The 21,159-nt window shown below is 39.3% G+C and overlaps 2 protein-coding genes and 1 pseudogene across 6 annotated transcripts in view; 2 read left to right on the top strand and 1 right to left on the bottom strand.

The window, feature by feature from the left end:
- Positions 1 to 11,088, bottom strand: part of WRN (WRN RecQ like helicase) — a 154,340-nt gene extending 143,252 nt beyond the window's left edge. For all 4 annotated transcript variants that reach the window (XM_045456141.1, XM_045456149.1, XM_045456146.1 and 1 more), the window contains exon 1: positions 10,738 to 11,088. The gene's annotated coding sequence lies outside the window, so the exon portion shown is untranslated. The remainder of the gene's footprint in view (positions 1 to 10,737) is intronic.
- LOC123596335 lies at positions 5,247 to 6,871 on the top strand (annotated as a pseudogene).
- Positions 11,089 to 11,361: 273 nt separating the features above from the next.
- PURG (purine rich element binding protein G) overlaps positions 11,362 to 21,159 on the top strand; it is a 37,128-nt gene continuing 27,330 nt past the window's right edge. The window contains exons 1-2 of one of the 2 annotated variants that reach the window (XM_045456183.1): positions 11,362 to 11,583; positions 11,888 to 20,007. In XM_045456183.1, coding sequence (XP_045312139.1) covers positions 11,894 to 12,937 — 1,044 coding nt within the window. In that variant the 5' untranslated portion in view covers positions 11,362 to 11,583; positions 11,888 to 11,893 and the 3' untranslated portion in view covers positions 12,938 to 20,007. Of the gene's footprint in view, positions 11,584 to 11,887; positions 20,008 to 21,159 lie in introns of those variants that run through there. The other variant, XM_045456192.1, reaches the window with a different exon arrangement.

The raw sequence follows: 21,159 nt of genomic DNA, 5'->3' as shown, positions 1-21,159 counted from the left end.
AACACCTCCTATTTTCCAAGTTCATTCCCTTTAGAAATTCAATTCAAAAAATCCTTTGATCCAAGTAGGACCTATAATCCAATCGTCCTACTTTTCCACTCTCCTCACCACCAGGTAGTCCTTACTTCCTCCTTGAGCAGTTTAAATTGCAAAATTATAACCACTTACTTTCATACTCCCTTAACTTCATTGTGCATCTTTGGCTTCATTATTCTCTCCTGTTAAAACTCTCACCCTGCCTGAAGAAAACAAATTCTCTGCCTACTCTATGCCTGTACCTATGCAGCTAACTGAATGCAGCAGGTGAAAAACCCAACCATGCTGACTGGTCTCACCTTAAATTTATGACCACCAAATGTCTTCCTAGCAATTCTACAACTTTTCACTTATCTATTTCCTATCCTCTCCTTCTAAGATAACTATTTCAGGGGCACCTGGGTGGCTCAGTTGGTTGAGTGTCTAACTTTGGCTCAGGTCATGATCTCATGGTTCAAGGGTTCAAGCCCTGTGTCAGGCTCTGTGCTGACAGCTTGGAGCCTGGAGCCTGCTTCAGATTCTGCCTCCGTCTCTCTCTGCCCCTTCTCACCTCACGCTGTCTCTCTCTCTCTCTCTCAAAAATAAACATTCAAAACAAAATTTTTAAATAACTATTTCATATCATTTCCTCTCTGCTTAAACCTATCATATCTCCTCCCCCATCCTCACTTTCAGCTGACCACCTTACTTCAGATTTCACTGAAAATAAAAGCAATTAAAAAAGAACTTCCATATGTCCTTACCCTGAAATGTATTCACATAATTGTATCTATGCCCATATACTCTGCCATGATGGCTAGTTTTATTGTGTCAACTTGAATGGGCCACACTGAGCCAAGATATTTAGTTAAAATTATTCTAGGCATGTCTGTCAGGGTGTTTCTAGATGAAGTTAACATTTGCTTTTTTTTTTTAATGTTTATTCATTTTTGAGAGACAGAGACAGAGACAAAGCACCAGTGGGGGAGGGGCAGAGAAAGAGAGACACACACAGAATACAAAGCAGGCTCCAGGCTCTGAGCCTTCAGCACAGAGCCCCACATGAGGCTCGAGCCCACTGACCCTGAGATCATGACCTGAGCTGAAGTCTGATGCTAACTGATTGAGCCACCCAAGCGCCCCAACATTTCAATCAGTAGATGGAATACAACAGATTGCTCTCCCTGATGTGGGTGAGCTTCAAATCTGCTGAAGGCCTAAATGGAACAAAAAGGTCGAGTACGAAAAAATTCACTCTCTCTGCTTGACTGCAGTCAAGCTAGGTCATTAGTCTTCTCCTGCCTTTAAACTCAGATTTGGAATGAAACATATACCATCAGCTCTCCTGGTTCTCAGACCTTCAGACTTGGACTAGAACTGTACCTTCAGCTCTCCTATGTCTGCCAACTGCAGATTACATATAGATGTAGATGCATATATGTATATAGGTGGTGTATATATATAGTATCTGTATATATATGCATATAATAAAATCTATAATAACATATGATGTATGCAATCATATATATATATATACATATATATATATATATATATATATATGTATATATATTATAGTATACATCTCTCACAATAAGGAATTGGGAACTTGCCCATGCTACTAAGGAGGCAGAGAAATCTACATGTACACATTGACATCAATATTGACATAGGTACCAGGATAGACACACATATATGCACACACATACATATATATATATATATATAGAGAGAGAGAGAGAGAGAGAGAGAGAGAAACAGAATATATATAAATGTATAGATAGATACATATACATTTATATATCTCCTGTGAGCTATCTGTGTGCCTAAATCCAGCCCCTCCATGTGTGTACTAGATTCCATACTCTCTCATCTACTCACGGGCACTTTTCACTTCTCTCCCAAATCACCAATTTTGCTCTCTCTACTAGTCTACCAGAAAAGTCCCAAAGTCCTATCAGTATATACACATACTGCAATTTCTTCCATCTTAAAAACACAAACTTAACTCTGGGCTAATTGCTCCATTCTTTTTCTCCCCTTTATAGAAAAACTACTCAAAAGAGTCATCTACACTAGTGTCTCAATTTCTATTCCTTCCATTGTCTCTTAAACTCACTGTATCACTCCACTCCACCAAAAGGGCTCATATTAAGTTTACCAAAGACTTTCATGCTGCCAAATCCTACAGTCAATTCTCAGTCCTCATCTGGCTCAATACACCAGCCACATATAACACAATTAGCACAATTAGTCATATCCACCTTCTTTTTTTTTTTTTTTTTTTTTGAGAAGTTTGTTTGCTTGCTTGCTTGTGTATTTTGAGAGTGAGATGGAATACAAGCAGGGTAAGGGCAGAGAGAGAGAGGGAGAGAGAGAGAAATCCAAGCAGGCTCCACACCATTAGCACAGAGCCCAATGCGGGGCTCGAGCTCATAAACCATGAGATAATGACCTGAGCAGAAATCAACAGTTGGACACTTAACCGACTGAGCCTCCCAGGCACCCCCACATCATCCTTCTTCAAACACTTTATTAAGCATCTGTGACAATTATTCTCCACCTGTATCAGTAAGAATCCTTCTCAGTACCTTTGCTAGTCCTTCCTTAACTCCCCAATCTCTAAACCTTATAGTATTCTAGATTCAGGTCATAGAATTTTTCATTCTCTTCTCTACATTCACTCCCTTGAAGATAACAGTCTGATGGCTTTAAAATTATCTATAGCACATTAACAACTTCCAAACCTATATAAACCACCTAGACCACTCCTATGAACTTCAATCTTGTATGCCCAATTATTTACTAAATACTTGAGTGTCTAATGGGCAAATCACAGTGGGTATGTATAAAAGTCTCCCCAAACTACTCCTTCTATAAATTACAGTTCTCAGTAAATGCACCTCCATCCTTCTTGTGATTGCTCAGGCCAAAAACCTTAGTTATCCTTGACTCTTCTCCTTTCACACTTCACATCCAATCTAGCAGCAAAAATTTTACCTTCAAAATAAAGCTGAAATCCACCTTCTCTCACCACCTTCATAGCTAAAATCCTGGTTCAAGCCACATTACCTCTTATCTCCTTGTCTCTACAATCTATTCCCAAAACAGTGGCCAAAGTGATTCTGTTAAAAGATAATTCAATTTAAAGAATAATACACCATAACCAAGTGAGATTTATCACAGGAATGCAAGGGTGGTTCAACATAAGAAAATGAATCAGTGCAAATGTATCACTTCAATAGAATGAAAGAAAAATACCACATAATCATCTCAGTTGACACACACACACATACACACACACACACACACACACACACACACACACACACACACACGTAACATCTGAAAAATCCACCACTCTTTCATGATAAAAAAAGACTCAAAAAACTAATAATGAAAGGAACTTCCTCAATATGTTAAAAGGCATTTATCAAAAATCCAAAGCAGGGCACCTAGGTGGCTCAGTCAGTTAAGTGTCCAACTCTTGGTTTTGGCTAAGGGCATGATCTCAGGGTTCATGAGTTTGAGCCTGCTTGGTATTCTTTCTCTCCCTCTCCCTCTGCTCCACCCCCCAAAATAAATAAATACACTTAAAAAAATTCACAGCTAATATATTCCGTCGTGAAAAGATTGACAGTGTGGAGCTTGCCTGGAATTCTCTCTTTCCCTCTCTCTCTGCCCCTCCCCCACTCAATCTCTCTCAAAATAAATAAACTTTAAAAAAATTTAAAAAAAAAAAGGACAAGGCAGGGATATTCACTTTCACCACTACTATTCAACACTGTTTGGGAAATTCTGGCCAGAGAAATTAGACATAAAGAAATAATAATAATAAACATTCAAATTGGAAATGAAAAATTAAAACTATCTCTATTCACAGATGACATGATCCTACATACAAAAATCCCAAAGAATCCACAAGAAATCCACTAGATCTAATAAGAAAAGTCAGCAAAGTTGTAGGATACAAGATCAATACACAAAAAGTCGGCTGTGTTTTACACACTAGCAATGAACAATCTGAAAAAAAATTATGAAAGTAATTTCATTTATAATAGCATCTAAAAGAATAAAATAAAATACCTAATAGTAAATTTATCCAAGAAGGTGAAAAACTTGAATATTTCCAAAACACTGCTGAAAAAGATTTTAAAGATACCAATTAATGGAAAGACATCCATGTTCATGGACAGAAATGCTTAACATTGATAAGGTGCCAATGCTACCCAAAACTAACTACAGCTTCAGTGTAATATCTATCAAGACTCCTACAGCCTTTTTTCCAGAAATGAAAAAGCCAATCCTCAAATTCTTATGGAATTCCAAGGACCTTGAATAGCCATAACAGTCTTCAAAAATAATAAAGTTGGAGACTCACACTTTTCAATTTCAAAACATACTACAAAACTACAGTGACCAAAACAGTGTTGTACTGGCATAAGAATAAACATATAGATCAGTGGAACAGAATTGAGCTTCCAGAAATTAATTCTTACATTTATGGCCAACTGATTTTTGACAAGGATGCCAAGTCCATTCAGTGAAAAAAGAAGTTCTTCAACAGATGATATTGAGACAGTTGGATTTCTTTTTTTTTTTTTTTAATTTTTTTTTTTTCAACGTTTATTTATTTTTGGGACAGAGAGAGACAGAGCATGAACGGGGGAGAGGCAGAGAGAGAGGGAGACACAGAATCAGAAACAGGCTCCAGGCTCTGAGCCATCAGCCCAGAGCCCGACGTGGGGCTCAAACTCATGGACCGCGAGATCGTGACCTGGCTGAAGTCGGACGCTTAACCGACTGCGCCACCCAGGCGCCCCGAGACAGTTGGATTTCCACCTGCAAAAACAATGAACTTGGACCTCTATCTCACACCATATACAAAAATTAACTCAAAATATATTGATTCAAATATAAGAGCTACTAAGACTATAAAAAACTCTTAGAAGAAAACATAGAAGTAAATCTTCATGACTTTGGACTTGGGAACAAATTCTTAAACATGACAACAAGAGCACAAGCAACAAAAGAAAAAATAGATATACTGAACTTTATCAAAATTTAAAACTTTTATGAATAAAAGAACATTATCCAAAAGTGTAAAGACAATCCACAGAATGGGAGAAAATATCTGCAAATCATATTTCTGGTAAGTGTTTAATAAAGAGAATATACTACAAAGATTTCATGCAACACAATAACAAAAAGATAAACAACTCAATTTAAAAATGGGCAAAGGGACTGTCATCACCCCTCATCCCAGCCTTCCTCTGTCCTACTCACCTCCCCTTTTCTCCTCATCTTTCCCCTTTCTTCCCAGCACCCTCACCCTTGGGGCTGGAAGGACTGCTCTTGGACACACGAGAGGTGTAAATGAGGCAGGAAAGGGAGGTGCTGGGCTTCTGGACAGACAAGGACTCCCTATCTCCACCCAGAGCCACCTTATCATGCTGCCCGAAGTGGGGACTGAAGCCCTGAGACTGGCTCAGTCGCATGGGGAACAGGGGCAGATGCTGGAAAACATGCAAGTGTCTCAGTTTAAAATGCTGAATTACTCCTATGATGAAGATCAAGAAGAGCTCAGTCCAGTGTGTGGCAATAAAGTGTTTGGATGCTGTTATGGGCTCCTCACCTGTGAAAGCTGCAAAGGGTTTCTCAAGCACAGTCCAAAATAATAAAAGGTACACATGTATAGAACACCAGAACTGCCAAATTGATAAAACACAGAGAAAGAGAAAGCGTTGTTCTTACTGTCAATCTAAAAAATGTCTCTGGGGGCGCCTGGGTGGCGCAGTCGGTTAAGCGTCCGACTTCAGCCAGGTCACGATCTCGCGGTCCGTGAGTTCGAGCCCCGCGTCAGGCTCTGGGCTGATGGCTCAGAGCCTGGAGCCTGTTTCCGATTCTGTGTCTCCCTCTCTCTCTGCCCCTCCCCCGTTCATGCTCTGTCTCTCTCTGTCCCAAAAATAAATAAACGTTGAAAAAAAAAAAATTTAAAAAATGTCTCTGTGTTGGAATGAAGCTAGAAGCAGTAAAGGGCCAACCAAATGCACAGGGGAAGGAATAAATCTGGGCCAATGTACAAGACAGATGGGTCTCTAAAACAGAAAAAAGCCCTCATCCGAGCCAGTGGACTTAAGCTAGAAGCCATGTCTCCCGTGATCCAAACAATGCCCTCTGAGCTCAGAATCTCTTCTGCAATTCAGAACATGCATTTTACCTCCAAAGGCCTCCAAAGGCCTTGCCTCCTACAGACTATGGCAGAAGTCCCTTTGTAACATCCTCCATTAGCATGACAATGCCACCTCATTGCAGCCCGCAAGGTTACCAAACATACTTTAGTCCCCTAGCCAGGCCATCAAGTCTGAGTACCCAGACCCTGACACCAGCTCACGGGAGTCAGTAACGGGTTATATTCCTCCATGGACAGTTACCAGACAAGCTCCCCAGCAAGCATCCCACATCTGATACTCCAACTCGTGAAGTGTGAACCAGATGAGCCTCAAGTCCAGGCCAAAGTCATGGCCTATTTGCAGCAAGAGCAAGCTAACTAAAGCAAGCACAAAAAGCTGAGCACGTTTGGGTTTATGTGCACAATGGCTGATCAAACCCTTTTCTCCACTGTTGAGTGGGCAAGAAGTAGTAACTTCTTCAGCGAACTTAAGATATGTGACCAGCTATTACGACTCTCCCTTTCAAGAGAGACCTAACTCTGTTCCTAATTAAAATATTCTTAGTGCTGAAAACATACTTTCCTTAACTTTTCTTCTTTACATGATTTACAGAGTTAGAAAAATCTTATAACCTTGACATCAGGACTATCACAGCTTTTATTATATGTGATTCATAGTTTGGGGGAGAGGGGAATAGCATTTCATGTAAACTATAGTAAATTTGGCTGTTTTTTTTTTTTTTCTGAATAGTAGAATGTCTTTACTTATATCCTTTAATTCAGATGGCTATGGCTAGAAAATTTAAGTCTATGTGAACCAGCAACCTAGGGAACTTCTTAAAAACTACCAAATAAAAAGTTATAATAGTGCCAACTTAAAAGAAAAAATACCAACATTTACTTGTATTTAAACCCTAAATAGTGAAAATGATACCACTGGTTACTAGTATCAAATAGGTCTTTACTACCTGTTTCCTTTGACATTTGGTTGGTAAAGCTTTTGTTTTTGGAGCAGATTCCAACAGGATGTTTACGGTCGTTGGATGGGGCTTAGGCAAATGGTGAGTGCTAGTCTACTTGGCTGGGGGTTTAGTTCTAAATATCTATGTCTATTGTTGATTTTAATAGATTGGTACATTGTAAACACAGTTCTTGTTTGTATCTCTGTTTAACTACATAATTATTTTATTTCCTGAAACTTAATACTGAATTAATCTGGGAAAGTGAAACAGAAGTTTGGAAACTAAAAGTAGCTATCAAAGCACATTTGGTAGTCAGTGGTTTCATTCTCTGTTTTAAGAACAAAGTGAATCCTGGATTTGATTTCTCAGTGTATCTGTTACAAAATCAATTTCTCCCTTTTCCAGTCATAGGGGTAGATGTGGCTACAAAATATCTGTAGCTTCTGATCACCTAGGACTTTTGGAGGAAATTTAAAACTCTTTGAGAGAAAGACAATACAAAGCAGACTTTGAATATAAAGGGTGACTGTTAAAAACCGTGCAGAGGGATCAGGGAATATGGAAGCTGTGTGCAAATGGAAAATAGTGCTTTTCACAGCAGTCTTCATTAAGCACTGTGACTTGTACAGGGAAACAAAAAAGTTACCTGAACGGATCCAACTAAGTTGATAGAATACAACCACCATGCTGTTAAGACTATTAACATATCCAGCTCTTTACTCTCTTGTCCTTTATCGTCCCATTTAAAGATGGCTGAAGGTGGAAATAGATACTAGGCTGCAGAGGACAAGCCGAATGCATTGATTTAGCACAGTGAGGCCAGATATTTCCTGAGTATGCAATCACTTTGTGATAAAGTGTTTTCCACTAAAAACAAAAACAAATAGGGGCACCTGGGTGGCTCAGTCAGTTACCTCTTGATTTCAGCTCAGATCATGACCTCACAGTTCATGAGTTCAAGCTCTATATCAGACTCCACGCTGACAGTGAGGAGCCTGCTTGGGATTCTCTCTCTCTCCCTCCCTCTCTGCCCCTCCCCAACTTACACTCTGTCTCTCTCTCAAAAATAAATAAACATTAAAAAATTTTTCAGTAAATAAATAAACTTTAAAAAAATAAAAATGGGCAAAAACTTGAACAGACATTGCTCCAAAGAAGATATACCAAATAGCCAATAAGCACATGAAAAAAATGCTCAACATCATTAGTCACTAAGGAAATGCAAATCAAAACCACAATAAGATATCACTTCACTTCATCACCTAGGAATAAGAATTATATGAAAGAGGAAGAAAATTGTTTGGAGAAGATATGGAGAAACTAGAAGTCTTACCACATCGCTGGTTAAATGTAAAACAGTGCTACCAATGTGATTGGGCAGTTAGCTCCTCAACAACTGAAACAGAATTATCACATGATCCAGCAAGTCCACTCCTAGATATATATCCAAAAGAATTGGAAACAGGAACTCGAGCAGATATTTCTAAGCCAGTGTTCACTGCAGCATTATTCACAATAGGCAAAAGTGGTAAAAAAACCAAGTGTCCATCAACAGATGAACATAAAACGGAATATAAACACACAATGAAATATTACTCCGCCATAAGTTCTTTTTTATTTTTTTAACGTTTTTTTTTTAAAAATTTTTATGTTTGTTTATTTTTGAGACAGAGAAACAGAGCATGAGTTGGGGAGGGGCAGAGAGAAAAGGAGGCGCAGAATCTAAAGCAGACTCCAGGCTCTGAGCTGCCAGCACAGAATCCAACACGGGGCTCGAACCCACGAACCGTGAGATCATGACCTGAGCCGAAGTCGGACGCTTAACCAACTGAGCCATCCAGGCACCCCTAACGTTTATTTTTGAGAGAGATAGACAGAATGTGAGCGGAGAAGGGGTAGAGAGAGGGAGACAGAATCCAAAGCAGGCTCCAGGCTCTGAGCTGTCAGCACAGAGCCCAACACGGGTCTCAAACTCACGAACCATAGGATAGTGACTTGAACTGAAGTTGGACGCTTAACCGACTAAGCCACCCAGGTGTGCCAAAAGAAATTAAGTTCTGATACACGGTACAACATGAATGAACCCTGAAAACATTATGCTGAATGAAATAAGCCAGATGCAAAAGCACAAATATTTTTTTAAAAAATTAAAATTAAAAAATGTTTAAGAACTCAAATATTATGATTCCAGAATGAGCAAATTCATAGAGAGAGATTATATTAGAGGTTACCAGGGGCTAGGCAAAAGGGGCAATGGGGAATTATTCAATAATTAACCAGTTAGAACTTGGGGTGAAAAAGTTTTAAAAATAGTGGTGACGGGGGCACCTGGGTGGCTCAGTTAGTTAAGCACCAGACCTCAGCTCAGGTCCTGATCTCGGGTTCATGCATTTGAGCCCTGTGCCAGGCTCTGCTCAGAGCCTGGAGGCCTGCTTCAGATTCAGTGTCTCCCTCTTCCTCAGCCCCTCCCCCACTTGTGCTCTCTCTCCTTTCAAAAAAAAATGAGTAAACATTAAAAAAAAAATTTTTTTTAATAGTGGTGATGGCTGTGCAACATAGTGAGTGTAATTAATGTCAATGAGCTGTCCACTTAAAAACTGTTACAGTGGCACATTTTGTTACATGTATTTTACCAGTGTTTTCTATTTTTTTAAATGTTTTATTTATTTTTTGATAGAGAGAACAAGCAGGGGAGAGGCAGAGAGAGAGTGGGGACAGAGGAGCCAAAGTAGGCTCTGCGCTGACAGGCTGTCGGGGTTCGAACCCATAAACTGTGAGATCATGACCTGAGCCAAAGTCAGAGGCTCAACTGACTGAGCTAGGCAGGTGCCCCTTACCAGTTTTTTTTTTTTTTTTAAAGATCATTCAGATGATGATGTTTCCCTGACAAAACTCTCCAATAGCTTCCCACTTCCCTCAGAAAGAAAACCCAAATTTTCAAAATACCCTACCAGGTCCTACACTATCTGTCCTCAGCTCTTTCCCGTCTGACTTCACCTCCTCCAACTTCTCCCTTACTATCTCATTGTGCTTTAACTTACTGGCCTCCTAGACTGCTCTTTGAACACGCCAAACAGGCTTCCTCAGGGCCTTTGCACTTCCCGCCCCACCCCAGCCACAGAACTAGCTTTCCTTCAGCTCTTTACTCAAAACTTACGGTTAAAGGATTTAAACTCAAGAAATCCAACTTAATTTGCTAAATTACACGTAATAGGTTATTCCCCTCGACTTTGTTATGAAAATATGGAGTGGCTCCATTTCTGCAGCAGTAAAGGCTGGATCAGAAGGGTACAATCCCAAGGGCCCAATACAGGCAACCGGTGGCACAAGCTGAAGGTGGGAGGGAATGGGAAAGCTCACTTTTTGGCTGACAGAAGCCCTGGGAAGGCCTGCGGCATGTGGGGGCCCTTTTCCGGTATGCTCCGGAGGTGGGAAGGGACAGGAGGTCGCGGGTTTTAACGCACCTCCTACACACTGCCCAGCGGCCTGCTCTTCGGGACTGAGCACGCACCCCCAATGTCTGGGAAGGCTAGAATGATACCCCAGGGTCTGGAGCTGGCTGAAACAGGGGTAGGGAGGTCACGTTACCCTGAGAAGAGCCAGTTCAACGGGTCTCCTCCTTCAGCTGGATGAATTGTGAAGCGCCACAACAGCAGAGCCTGGAAGCCAGGCATCCAGGCCGGATACCAACTCAACAGACCTTATTCCCGCGCTGTAGAGCGCACGCCTTGGCGTCACAGCGCCCACGGCACATTATCAGCTGGGGTAGACCTATCTTCTCCACCCCTCCCTCCGAGGTCCGCCCCGCCCCCGTCCTCCATTCGTGGTGCGCTGCAGCCCTCCCATCAAGCCCATCGGGCCAGGCGGCGCGCATGCGCAAGGACTCTCGCTACCGCTGAGCATTCCGGGAAATGTAGTCCCTGTGCGGATGCCGCTGGGCCGCCAGAGTCCTGCATCCCGGAGGAACGTGGAGAAGTCACAACAGTCTCGCCACCTCCGTCCTCATTACCATCTTCACACCTGTCCAGTCACCTCGCACTCATAGTCCATCTCCGCGCGCCGGGCTTCGGTCAGGGCGCGCCCCGAGGAAGAGCGCGAGACCTTCTCTTCCCTTCAGCGGGCTGTGCTGGAGGAGGCGGGGTCCACGGCCCGCCCCCCGCCGCCACCCCCCCCCTCCCCTCCCGGCGGGTATCGGGCCGGTGCCCGAAGAGAGGCGGCGGCCCCCGCAGCGGCCGCAGGAGGGGCGGCGGCGGCGGCGGGCGCCGCAGGCGATGCCCCTGCCCGGCTGCTCCGGCGGGGGACGGTGCGAGCGGCGGCGGCGGCGGGGGAGTTGGCGGGGGGCAGCGGCTGCGGCGGCTGCAGCAGAGGGGCCGAGAGCTGGCGGCGGCGGCGGTCGTGAAGGGCATCGGTAGCGGCGGTGATGGCAGTGTCGATGTGAGTGTTTACTGGCTGGGGACCCCGGGGCTGCCGAGCCCGAGGCCGGCGGCCCGGCGGCGAGCGGGAGGCCGGGGCGGCGGAGGGATGCTGTGTGCGCGGTGCGGAGCCGGGAGACGCCGCCTGTCGCCGCCGACGGTCGGGCAGAGGCGGGAGCCGGGCGCTGCGGCGGCGGGCGCCGTGCACCGCGGCCCGGTGTGGGGGTCCCGGGCGGAGGCGGGGGCAGCGCAGGCCGAGGGGCGTCTGCGATTGTTCTCAACACCCCTCCCCCACCCCACCCCGTGTGTCTGTTTGTCACTTGCAGCTGAAGATGGAAAGAGCCAGGCGAAGGGGAGGCGGCGGCGGCCGCGGCCGCGGCGGCAAGAATGTAGGGGGCTCTGGCCTAAGCAAGAGTAGACTCTATCCCCAGGCCCAGCACTCCCACTACCCCCACTACGCGGCCTCAGCCACCCCTAATCAGGCTGGGGGTGCAGCCGAAATCCAGGAGCTGGCCTCCAAACGAGTGGACATCCAGAAAAAGAGGTTTTACCTAGACGTGAAGCAAAGCTCCCGGGGCCGGTTCCTAAAGATAGCTGAAGTCTGGATAGGGAGAGGCCGGCAGGACAATATCAGAAAGAGTAAACTGACTCTGTCCCTGTCTGTGGCAGCGGAGCTGAAGGACTGTCTAGGGGACTTCATCGAGCATTACGCCCACCTGGGCCTGAAAGGCCACCGACAGGAGCATGGCCACGGCAAAGAGCAAGCGTCCAGGAGGAGACAGAAGCACTCGGCACCCTCCCCACCAGTCTCTGTAGGGTCCGAAGAGCACCCTCATAGTGTCCTCAAAACAGACTACATAGAGAGGGACAATAGGAAATACTATCTAGACCTAAAGGAAAATCAGCGGGGTCGCTTCCTAAGAATTAGACAAACCATGATGCGGGGGACTGGCATGATAGGTTATTTTGGTCACAGTTTGGGCCAAGAACAGACTATTGTGCTTCCAGCACAAGGAATGATCGAGTTTCGTGATGCCTTGGTTCAGCTAATTGAAGACTATGGCGAAGGGGACATAGAAGAACGAAGAGGTGGAGATGATGACCCACTTGAACTCCCAGAGGGGACTTCTTTCAGAGTGGACAATAAAAGGTTCTACTTTGATGTGGGCTCTAATAAATATGGAATTTTCCTGAAGGTAAGTGAGGTGAGGCCACCTTACCGTAATACTATTACTGTTCCATTCAAAGCTTGGACAAGGTTTGGGGAGAATTTTATCAAGTATGAAGAAGAGATGAGGAAAATTTGCAACAGCCATAAAGAAAAGAGAATGGATGGCAGAAGGGCCAGTGGTGAAGAACAAGAATGCCTCGACTAGAGTGAATTTGAACTCCATCAGGCAAAATTTTAAATCATAAAATTGGCTAAAAGTACTGATCCATAATCATTTGAAGAAGTTTTTCCTCTTTTTTGGCCCTTTGTTATTAGTAATACCTCTGGTAGTTTATACTTCAAGGAGTCTGATTCTCATGTTATACGTAGAACATTATAATTCTTATGGGAATTCCGATCTTCCCAGAGCTAAATAGTTTAGCTGCTTCAACTGCTCCAGACCATTGAAGTATGCAAATCAGCACAAAATGTGACATTCTGACCTTCTAAATACCATAACTAAGATTTACATTGCACTATGACATAATCTTGAAAAAGATACATATACTTAACATGGAAGTGTGAATTTCTATTTAACAAGTTCCCCAAAAAAGTATTCCATCCCTACTTCGTTAAAAGCTGCTAAGCTTACCTGTAGGGCAGTTACCACAGAAACAGAAATTGACCTCAAGTATAATACAAATATATTTATTTATAGAAGTACATGTAGAAATATATCAGTTATTCATTGGATAACAGTATTAAACCATACCATTAAAGAGTCAAATCTTACAGCTACTACAGTCTTCTATAATTTCAAATTTCGTGGTAACCCTGGAGTTTATAGTTGCCATATCAAAGCCGTAGGAGAGTTTTAATTGGTTGTTCTAAACTAGTTATAACCCTATCTTTACCTCTACTTACTGTACCATATATTTTTATTGCCTTTCCGAAGTTTTAGGAATTACTTTTATGTCACTGTTGAGTGGGAGGCTTCATCCTATGGCTTTGCTATGGAAATCTTGGTGTTTTAGCCTTTCATGCTGATTTGAAGGTTGTGAGAGGTTTTTTTTTTTCCCCCCAAAATATATCGTGGACTCAAGGTGTTCTATTTTATGCTTCTTCTTTAGCACTATTTCAGAGGGGTTGGTGCACCAGTTCACTGATACAAAAATGCATCTGTAATAATACATTTTAGTAGCACTTTTGCAATTGCTACCCTTAAAACCGTGTCAACACTTCCAATATAAACCTGGCTTTTACAGGTATTTTAATTCCAGAAAAACAAACAAACAAACAAACAACTCTTTTTCTAAAAACCATTTAGAATATAAATTTTCAGCCTGGGAAAATATTTTAGATTGGTTATAAACATATTTGAAAGGAAAATTCAAGCATTTTCCAAGGTGCTCTTTATGATACTTAAAAAGGTTTACTTTACACAAGACTCACCCAGTTACCTGTATTAAAAATTGCTTTCCAGGAAGTGCCACAGCAATTTTTCAACACCTAAGCAATTTTTAAACAAGTGGATATATTGTATATGTGTACCAACCCACCCTGTATTAACTGATTAGAATTTTATCTGTTGAGCTGCATTTTATTCTGATTGAAACTATTGTCTTTTATCTTGGCTTTATTCACCTCCCACACAATAAGTCCATATAATCATGTTTAAGAGCCAGACACTGATTTCAACCCCCAAATATAGCTCTCGTTTATGAGAGCTGGCTGCATGGATTGAGATCAGAATGTAGCTCTCCTTTTATATACCATAAGTAGTTCAAAATAATTTTAATAATTCTTTTCCTTCAGAAGTTTGTCCCCAAGTACATTTAAGTAAGGTCACTAAGAAAACGTTATGAGTTAAGAAAATAATATTACTGGCTTATCTTATTTAAAAACAAGCAATCAGGAACCCAGACATATATGCTGGTATTGGTTTTCAGATTGTATTTCACGTTTCCCCAAGTAGTATGAAGGAATCTCATTAGTTCATCATAAATGTGGACCATCTGGATTACTATGGAACAACTGAAGGTTGGAAGATAGTTGGAAATACTAGAGTTAATAGCACATGGTGGGTGTTGAGACTCTAAAAGTAGCAAGGATCTTTAAACAGTCCTAACTGTAAAATAACTATTGTAGACTTGATAAAAAGTAGCTTTTGGTATATGAAGGAGTGATGTGCACTTGAATTACTGTACTACTGATTGTTATTCCTGCCCATCATAGTGCCTATTAATAATTATCAACCTGTCAGATTTTGGCAAACTGGAGCTGTGCATGTTCCAGTATTCGAGTGTTCCTATCACTATTGCTATGACTGTATACTCTCTCTTAAAAACCTTCCCTCGTAAAATACTTATATCCATTAAGTCTAAATGATTTCTTTCTTGGTTTTTAGTCTGATAAGATTTGAGAGTGTGTGTCTATATACATACATACGTGTGTATATATACATATACACAATACATGTCAGACTTAACTATCTTTAATTCATTGTATATAAATATTAATTTTGCATTAATTGTTTAAGTAAAGAATTAGTTAAGTAGCCAAATCTTCTACATTGTATGTATACTACAAAGTTATTACCATCTCAAAGCTATAGATTGGTAGATGCATATATACCGGCAATTGAATATACTTTAGAATCACTAAGCCTTCTGCCAGTCCTTTTGTTTCACTTTTTTATATGTATTCATTGAAAAATGAAATGATGTTACAATTTTTTGATACTTAAAATTCCCAATTATTCATTAGCCATAATCAAATAAGATCCAGTTCAAAACTCTGGTATTAGGACATGTATTGCCATGTATCTTATAAAATAAGCTACTATTTTTATCTGTGCAATATACATTTTATTTATTGTCATTTGTAACATAAATGGAGCTGCAAGTGTACATGGTATTCTTCAAAATAATAGGATCCCTGCCTTGAAGACATTAAACTCTTAAGGCAACTGGATGTTAGAAGTCAAAAAATGAACATTCAAGTTAGTAACCAAAATTACTAGTTCATTGTATAATTCTAAAACACTGATGATGTTTGCACATAACCCAAGCATAATGTGGTATAGACTCAAAACTGTAATAATATAAGCTAATAGTATGAAATTTGGAAACGGGTTCCTCATAATAGTTGGCAGTGTGCTCCTAGCAATTGAAAGCAACACTAATCTGTTGCTTAATATGCAAAAGATGCAATGTATTATAAAAGTATTAAAAGTTCTGCCACATTTTATAATTTTCCTTGTTAAAACCCCAAACTGCCATGTCCCTTAAACTTGAGTCAAACACAAGCTTATTTGCACTAAAGAGCATGGCCAAAAAGTAAACGACAGGGTGGAAAAGCTAGTTGGAACCTCTTGAAATAATTGGTTCTAATGGGAGAATTTCACATTTGTCTATTTGAAAGCTATATGGTCCAGGCAGACAATCTGTCAGTTCACTAATTTAATAATGCACTTTACCTTTTGTATATAGAAGATGTACATTTATGCCACTTGAAAGGTGGGATGTGTTTCAATAACTATGTAGTTAGAATCTGTAGGGTGATCTCTTGCATGCAGATGTTTGTGTTGGAACTGCTATAATAACAAGTTTCCATTAAATCAGTGTAACGGAGAAGGGTAGAAGATGCTTTTGAAACAACTCCCAATACATTTAATGAACACTTAAAGTAGAGTTCATATTTGTATTCTTAAGAACTAAAATCAATAAAAAACTACTTCTAGCCCAGATTAGTATTACAGTTGAGACTATATCTAGTTGAGACTCCCCATAATACCCTGAAAGTTAATTTTGGGAATTTGTGCAGAAAAAAAAATTTTTAGTAATTCTGTTTCATTGTTGATGTGTGTTAAAACAACTAATGAAAAGACAGTACATGATACTGTGTAAGAATTAAAGGCATGGTTGGCTGATACAGTGTCATTAAGAAAACACCCAGACTAAAGAAATAAAGTTTCAAATTAAGAAAATGCGAAGAGCCTCAGAACCATTGCTAAAATCAATATAGTATTATTTCAAAATTTGCAGAACTAACTTTCACCAACCAAAAAGGGTATTGGGAGATTTAGTGTATCCTTTCATCCTGAAAACTTCCTGAGATGTACATTTGAAAACTAGATAATTGTTGCTTAATAATAGGTTGTATGTACTTTACTAAGAAACACTGTGTACTAACAATTCATCGAGAATATGCTATATTTACTGCATTCATTTTATATATATGGATAAGAATACATTATATATAATCATCCTATCTTAATATATTCATGTATTTATATTGTAATTTTGCAAATATTTTCAGTAAAATAAACATTTATCTGAGCTGCACAATTTGAAGAGGATGAAATTGGAATACACCCTCAGACACTCATTTTTACTAAGCAGCTACCATTGAAAGCTGGTGTATGTACTATCACTCCTTTAGATTTTGTTTTATGGTTTATTTTAATATCTAAGTGATTAGGACTTAATTTGAATTTTTAAGTGGCGTTCTGAAAATAATTTTTATAAACGTGAGATTTTTTTTCCCTGCTTATTTCAAAATGTCTTTCATTGGAACTATTTATAAAATCCTATTCCAAGCTTTATGTAAGGGCTTTGCTTAGTCACCACATAGTTTGAAGTCTGTGTTTACTAAAACACCAAACATCTTTGGCAGGATAAAAATCTAAAGTAAACCACAAAGAGAAGTTAAAATTGACCCTATGCCAACAGAATAACAGAGGTGTAATACTTATCACTGCCAAGAAAGATTCTTATAGTCCTTCTGAAGTTTCCTTAAAGATTTTTTGAATTTCACAAGTAACGTGGCTAATGGCTAACCCATCACAGGAAGAAAATAAGGATATTAGTATGCTGTCGAGACAGACCATAGTCCACAGTGCTGTAGCGATGAGGTACAGGGAAAATGTGTTTTTCCCAATTTAAGGTCATGTGAAAGTTGAGTTTTTAAGTCACGCTTACTGTCACAAAGTAAAGATACCAAAACTTATGTAGGTGGATCTTGGAAAAACAATATATGTATTAGTATATTTTCTTCTATAACGTTAAAAAAAAAGTTTTTTTTTCTTAATTTGACTTGTTTTTTAAAATTAAATTTATTTTGGTAGTTTTTAATCAATATTTTTGAATAGGGAAAACATATATATGGTACAAAATTTAAACGCTACGGTTAGGTAGACAGTGAAAAGTAACCGGTGTTACCGATTTCTTGCGTATCCTTCTAGAGTTACTCTGAGTATACAAGCATATGTGTCTATACATATATTCTTTATAAACATACAAAGGAAAATATATACACTGTCCTGTGTATATGTCCTGGTAGTATCAGTTTTAGATCTGTCATTTTAAATGATTTTTTTCCCTTTTACTTAGATACCATACTTGTACTAGTTAACATAGCACTTAATTTGAATTATATTATTACACCAAGGGAACCTCAAGGAAATTTTGAATGAATCCCATTAATATTAACTTAAGATGCAAATATGTGTATATATTAATTTAAAGTGTATAAATATTTAATTTCCCTCCGCTATCCCTAACCACCTTGCCCTTCCTGTCTTCCCCTGTTCCTTCTCTCAAAAGACTATTGGTCTTTTTCCTAAAGTAATACAGTTGAGGACTGGCAGGTTATTGAACTATTTTACCAAGTGTTATGTTAGGTTAACTATGTTCTCTAATGAAAAACACTGATATTTAAAGCTTTAATAAATTATTACTTAAGTTTTACTAATTCTTTTAATATCTTATTGTTATCCAAAGACCTTGCCATTATGAGAGCAAATAAGTAATGGAACTATAGTGAAAGGTTGTGCTATGACTGTTGAAATCTTTTGATTTGTTAACATGAGCTTTTATCTTTATTATGATGAGGTTATTAATGAATAATTCATTTAGCAACCTAGTCAAATCCAGTACTAAACAAAGGGGTAACACTAGTCCCGATGTTTAAGGCATGGATTCCCCACTGAAGGACTCAGAGTCCATCAGATGTCTTTGGGACCAGAAAGGGTACTATGATGATTTGCAGAGAGAGTAAAAACTTTGGGGCTATCAGGTTACAAGTACAACTAAACCATCTCCATTCTCTGCTGGAAGAGTATTAAACAGTAAATTGTTTGAAAATAAAGTTAGCATAATGCTTTAATAGTTTTTAAAACCCCTCCCCCCCCAAAATCAAAATCAAATTATCTTCTCATTCATATCAAACATGTATGTTTGAAGTCATTTTTCTAATAACCACCAAGAAAAAATTATCTGAAAAATTGAAAGTCCCATGCTGGAACCTTTAAGGATATTATCTAGTTATAAATTAAATCAACCAGAGGAAAAGACCTAGTACTATTAGAAGTACCTTAAAGAATATGAGGGTTGAGGAGGAATTTTTTAATAGATTGATATCTGCAAATTTTATGAAAATATTAAAAAGTTTTAAAAATTCAAGCACTGGTTTAAACATTAAAAACATATCTCCATAATTGGTGGCATAATTTCCTGTTTGTAAATGAGAGAGTTGTTAGAAGACAGGACCCTCTTAAATATATATTTTTAAGGCATAAAAAATTGTTTATTTTAATGATGAATAGCCCATCATCCTTTACAGAATCTATAACATTGGTAAAACTCTCCAGTATTTACTTGTTCAAGCTTAAAATGGTTTATAGGTATTGCTTCTTATTTAAGGAGTGGGGTCAAAAAGAAGGTAAATTCTCCTGCAGGAATGAGTTTTGCTTAAAAAATTAGGAATTTCTCATCCTTAATCAAGGAGTTTCCCATGTTGGTGCTTTCAGGTAAATTGTGTTTTCTAAACTTTACCTTCTTTCAAATATTCTTTGTGAGAAATGTCTTACTAAGGCCAGTGACATCTACCAGTAAATAAAAACTTATTCATAATGAAATTAGTGCTGCTACAGTGAAGTGAATTTGTGATGTGAATGTAAAGGAAATACTTATTAATGAAATATACATTTTCTTCCTTTCTGTTGTTGACTTTTTTCTAAGATTGTATAGGAGTTGTCTGCCCTCTCATTTCCCCCCTTATATAGTTTCTGTGTTATTCTATTCAAAGTGTTGATTGGTTTCCAGGAAATAATAGGCGTAAATAAAAGGAAAAGTAATCCCTAAGAAAAATGTTCATAGTAGTTAAAAGTTAGACTTGCTCCCAAGTGTAAGATTAGGGGAAAAAATGCTTTGTGGGCTTTTGTCTTTATCAAAATGGTGGTATAAATCTGTTTATTTGTTCTGATTAAAGACAGAATTTCTTGTGAGATACCTATATTCAGAAATCCTTAGTGTCTTATTTTTCTTGGAGTAGTATAATACATACTCTTCAAGATTTTATTTATTATTTGTTGTGGATTTGATGAGGCTGTTGCCTAGAGCTAACAAATACACAAGGAAGAGAGAAGAGAAAGGTAGCGGTTTACTATTTTGTTTGCCTATAGCAAAAGAAATCAATATAACAAAATGGAAGAAATAAGACTTCTCAAGACCAAATCCCTATTTATTTAACCTTTAAAAGATCATTTGAGAAAGAATAATAAGACCTAATTCTTCCAGTGTAAGGCCTGACTCTCAGTAAACCATTTAACTTCAGTAGGATGGCTTCCTTTTATGAAAAATGAACAAGATTGTGCTAGAAGCTAAGGTTCCCTCCTACTCTAAACTTCTAATAATATTCTGTATCAATGAAGTGTGAAAGAAAAAAACAGAATACCAGAATTGGAAAGTATAAGACAATCTGTATTAAAAACAACAAAATAATGCAGCAATCTGTGCTTATACCCAAAAGAACAGGAAGAAGTGGCAGTTTTATCACATGTATGTATCTCTTCAGCCACACAAAATGAAATTTTGTTCCTGGCCCTTCTTAAGATCAAACTGTTTACACTAACTGTACAATCATCCTATGCTTTAATTTTTTTATAGAAATACTTTTATTATCTGTATGAGGTCTTATTCTTTGGAAGCATTACTTGTTTCTACACATTCTGTAATCATTTCTTACCTTCTGCATGACAAAAGAATTTTAAAAATTAACATCACACCCTGAAATGGCATTGTACCTGAAAGAACCTTAAATTACGTGGCTAAGTAATACACCACTGCTATCATTTCAGGGGCTCCTGAGAATCAAATACTACCTTTGACCTCTATTTCCTTGGTCTACTGAACGTATTACGTTACAAATAATGATGTTTAACGAAGAAAATCAGGAAGGGCACTGAACTGTGAACGATACGGTTCTACTTTAGAGGACCCGTAACTACTAGAGTGTGCAAAGATAAAGCATCATAATGAGTTTGTTTGTTTTGTTTTTAGCCTTGAGAAACCACCAAGGTTGGTGATTGAAGGAGAAGAGAAGAACACATAAGGGTTTTTGTCCCAGATGCTTTACTTAGGCGCCCGAATCCTCCAGTATACAGTG

The sequence above is a fragment of the Leopardus geoffroyi genome, chromosome B1 (assembly GCF_018350155.1).
Source record: "Leopardus geoffroyi isolate Oge1 chromosome B1, O.geoffroyi_Oge1_pat1.0, whole genome shotgun sequence".
Taxonomy (NCBI): Eukaryota; Metazoa; Chordata; class Mammalia; order Carnivora; family Felidae; genus Leopardus; species Leopardus geoffroyi.
This window is presented reverse-complemented; position numbering and strand designations above follow the sequence as displayed.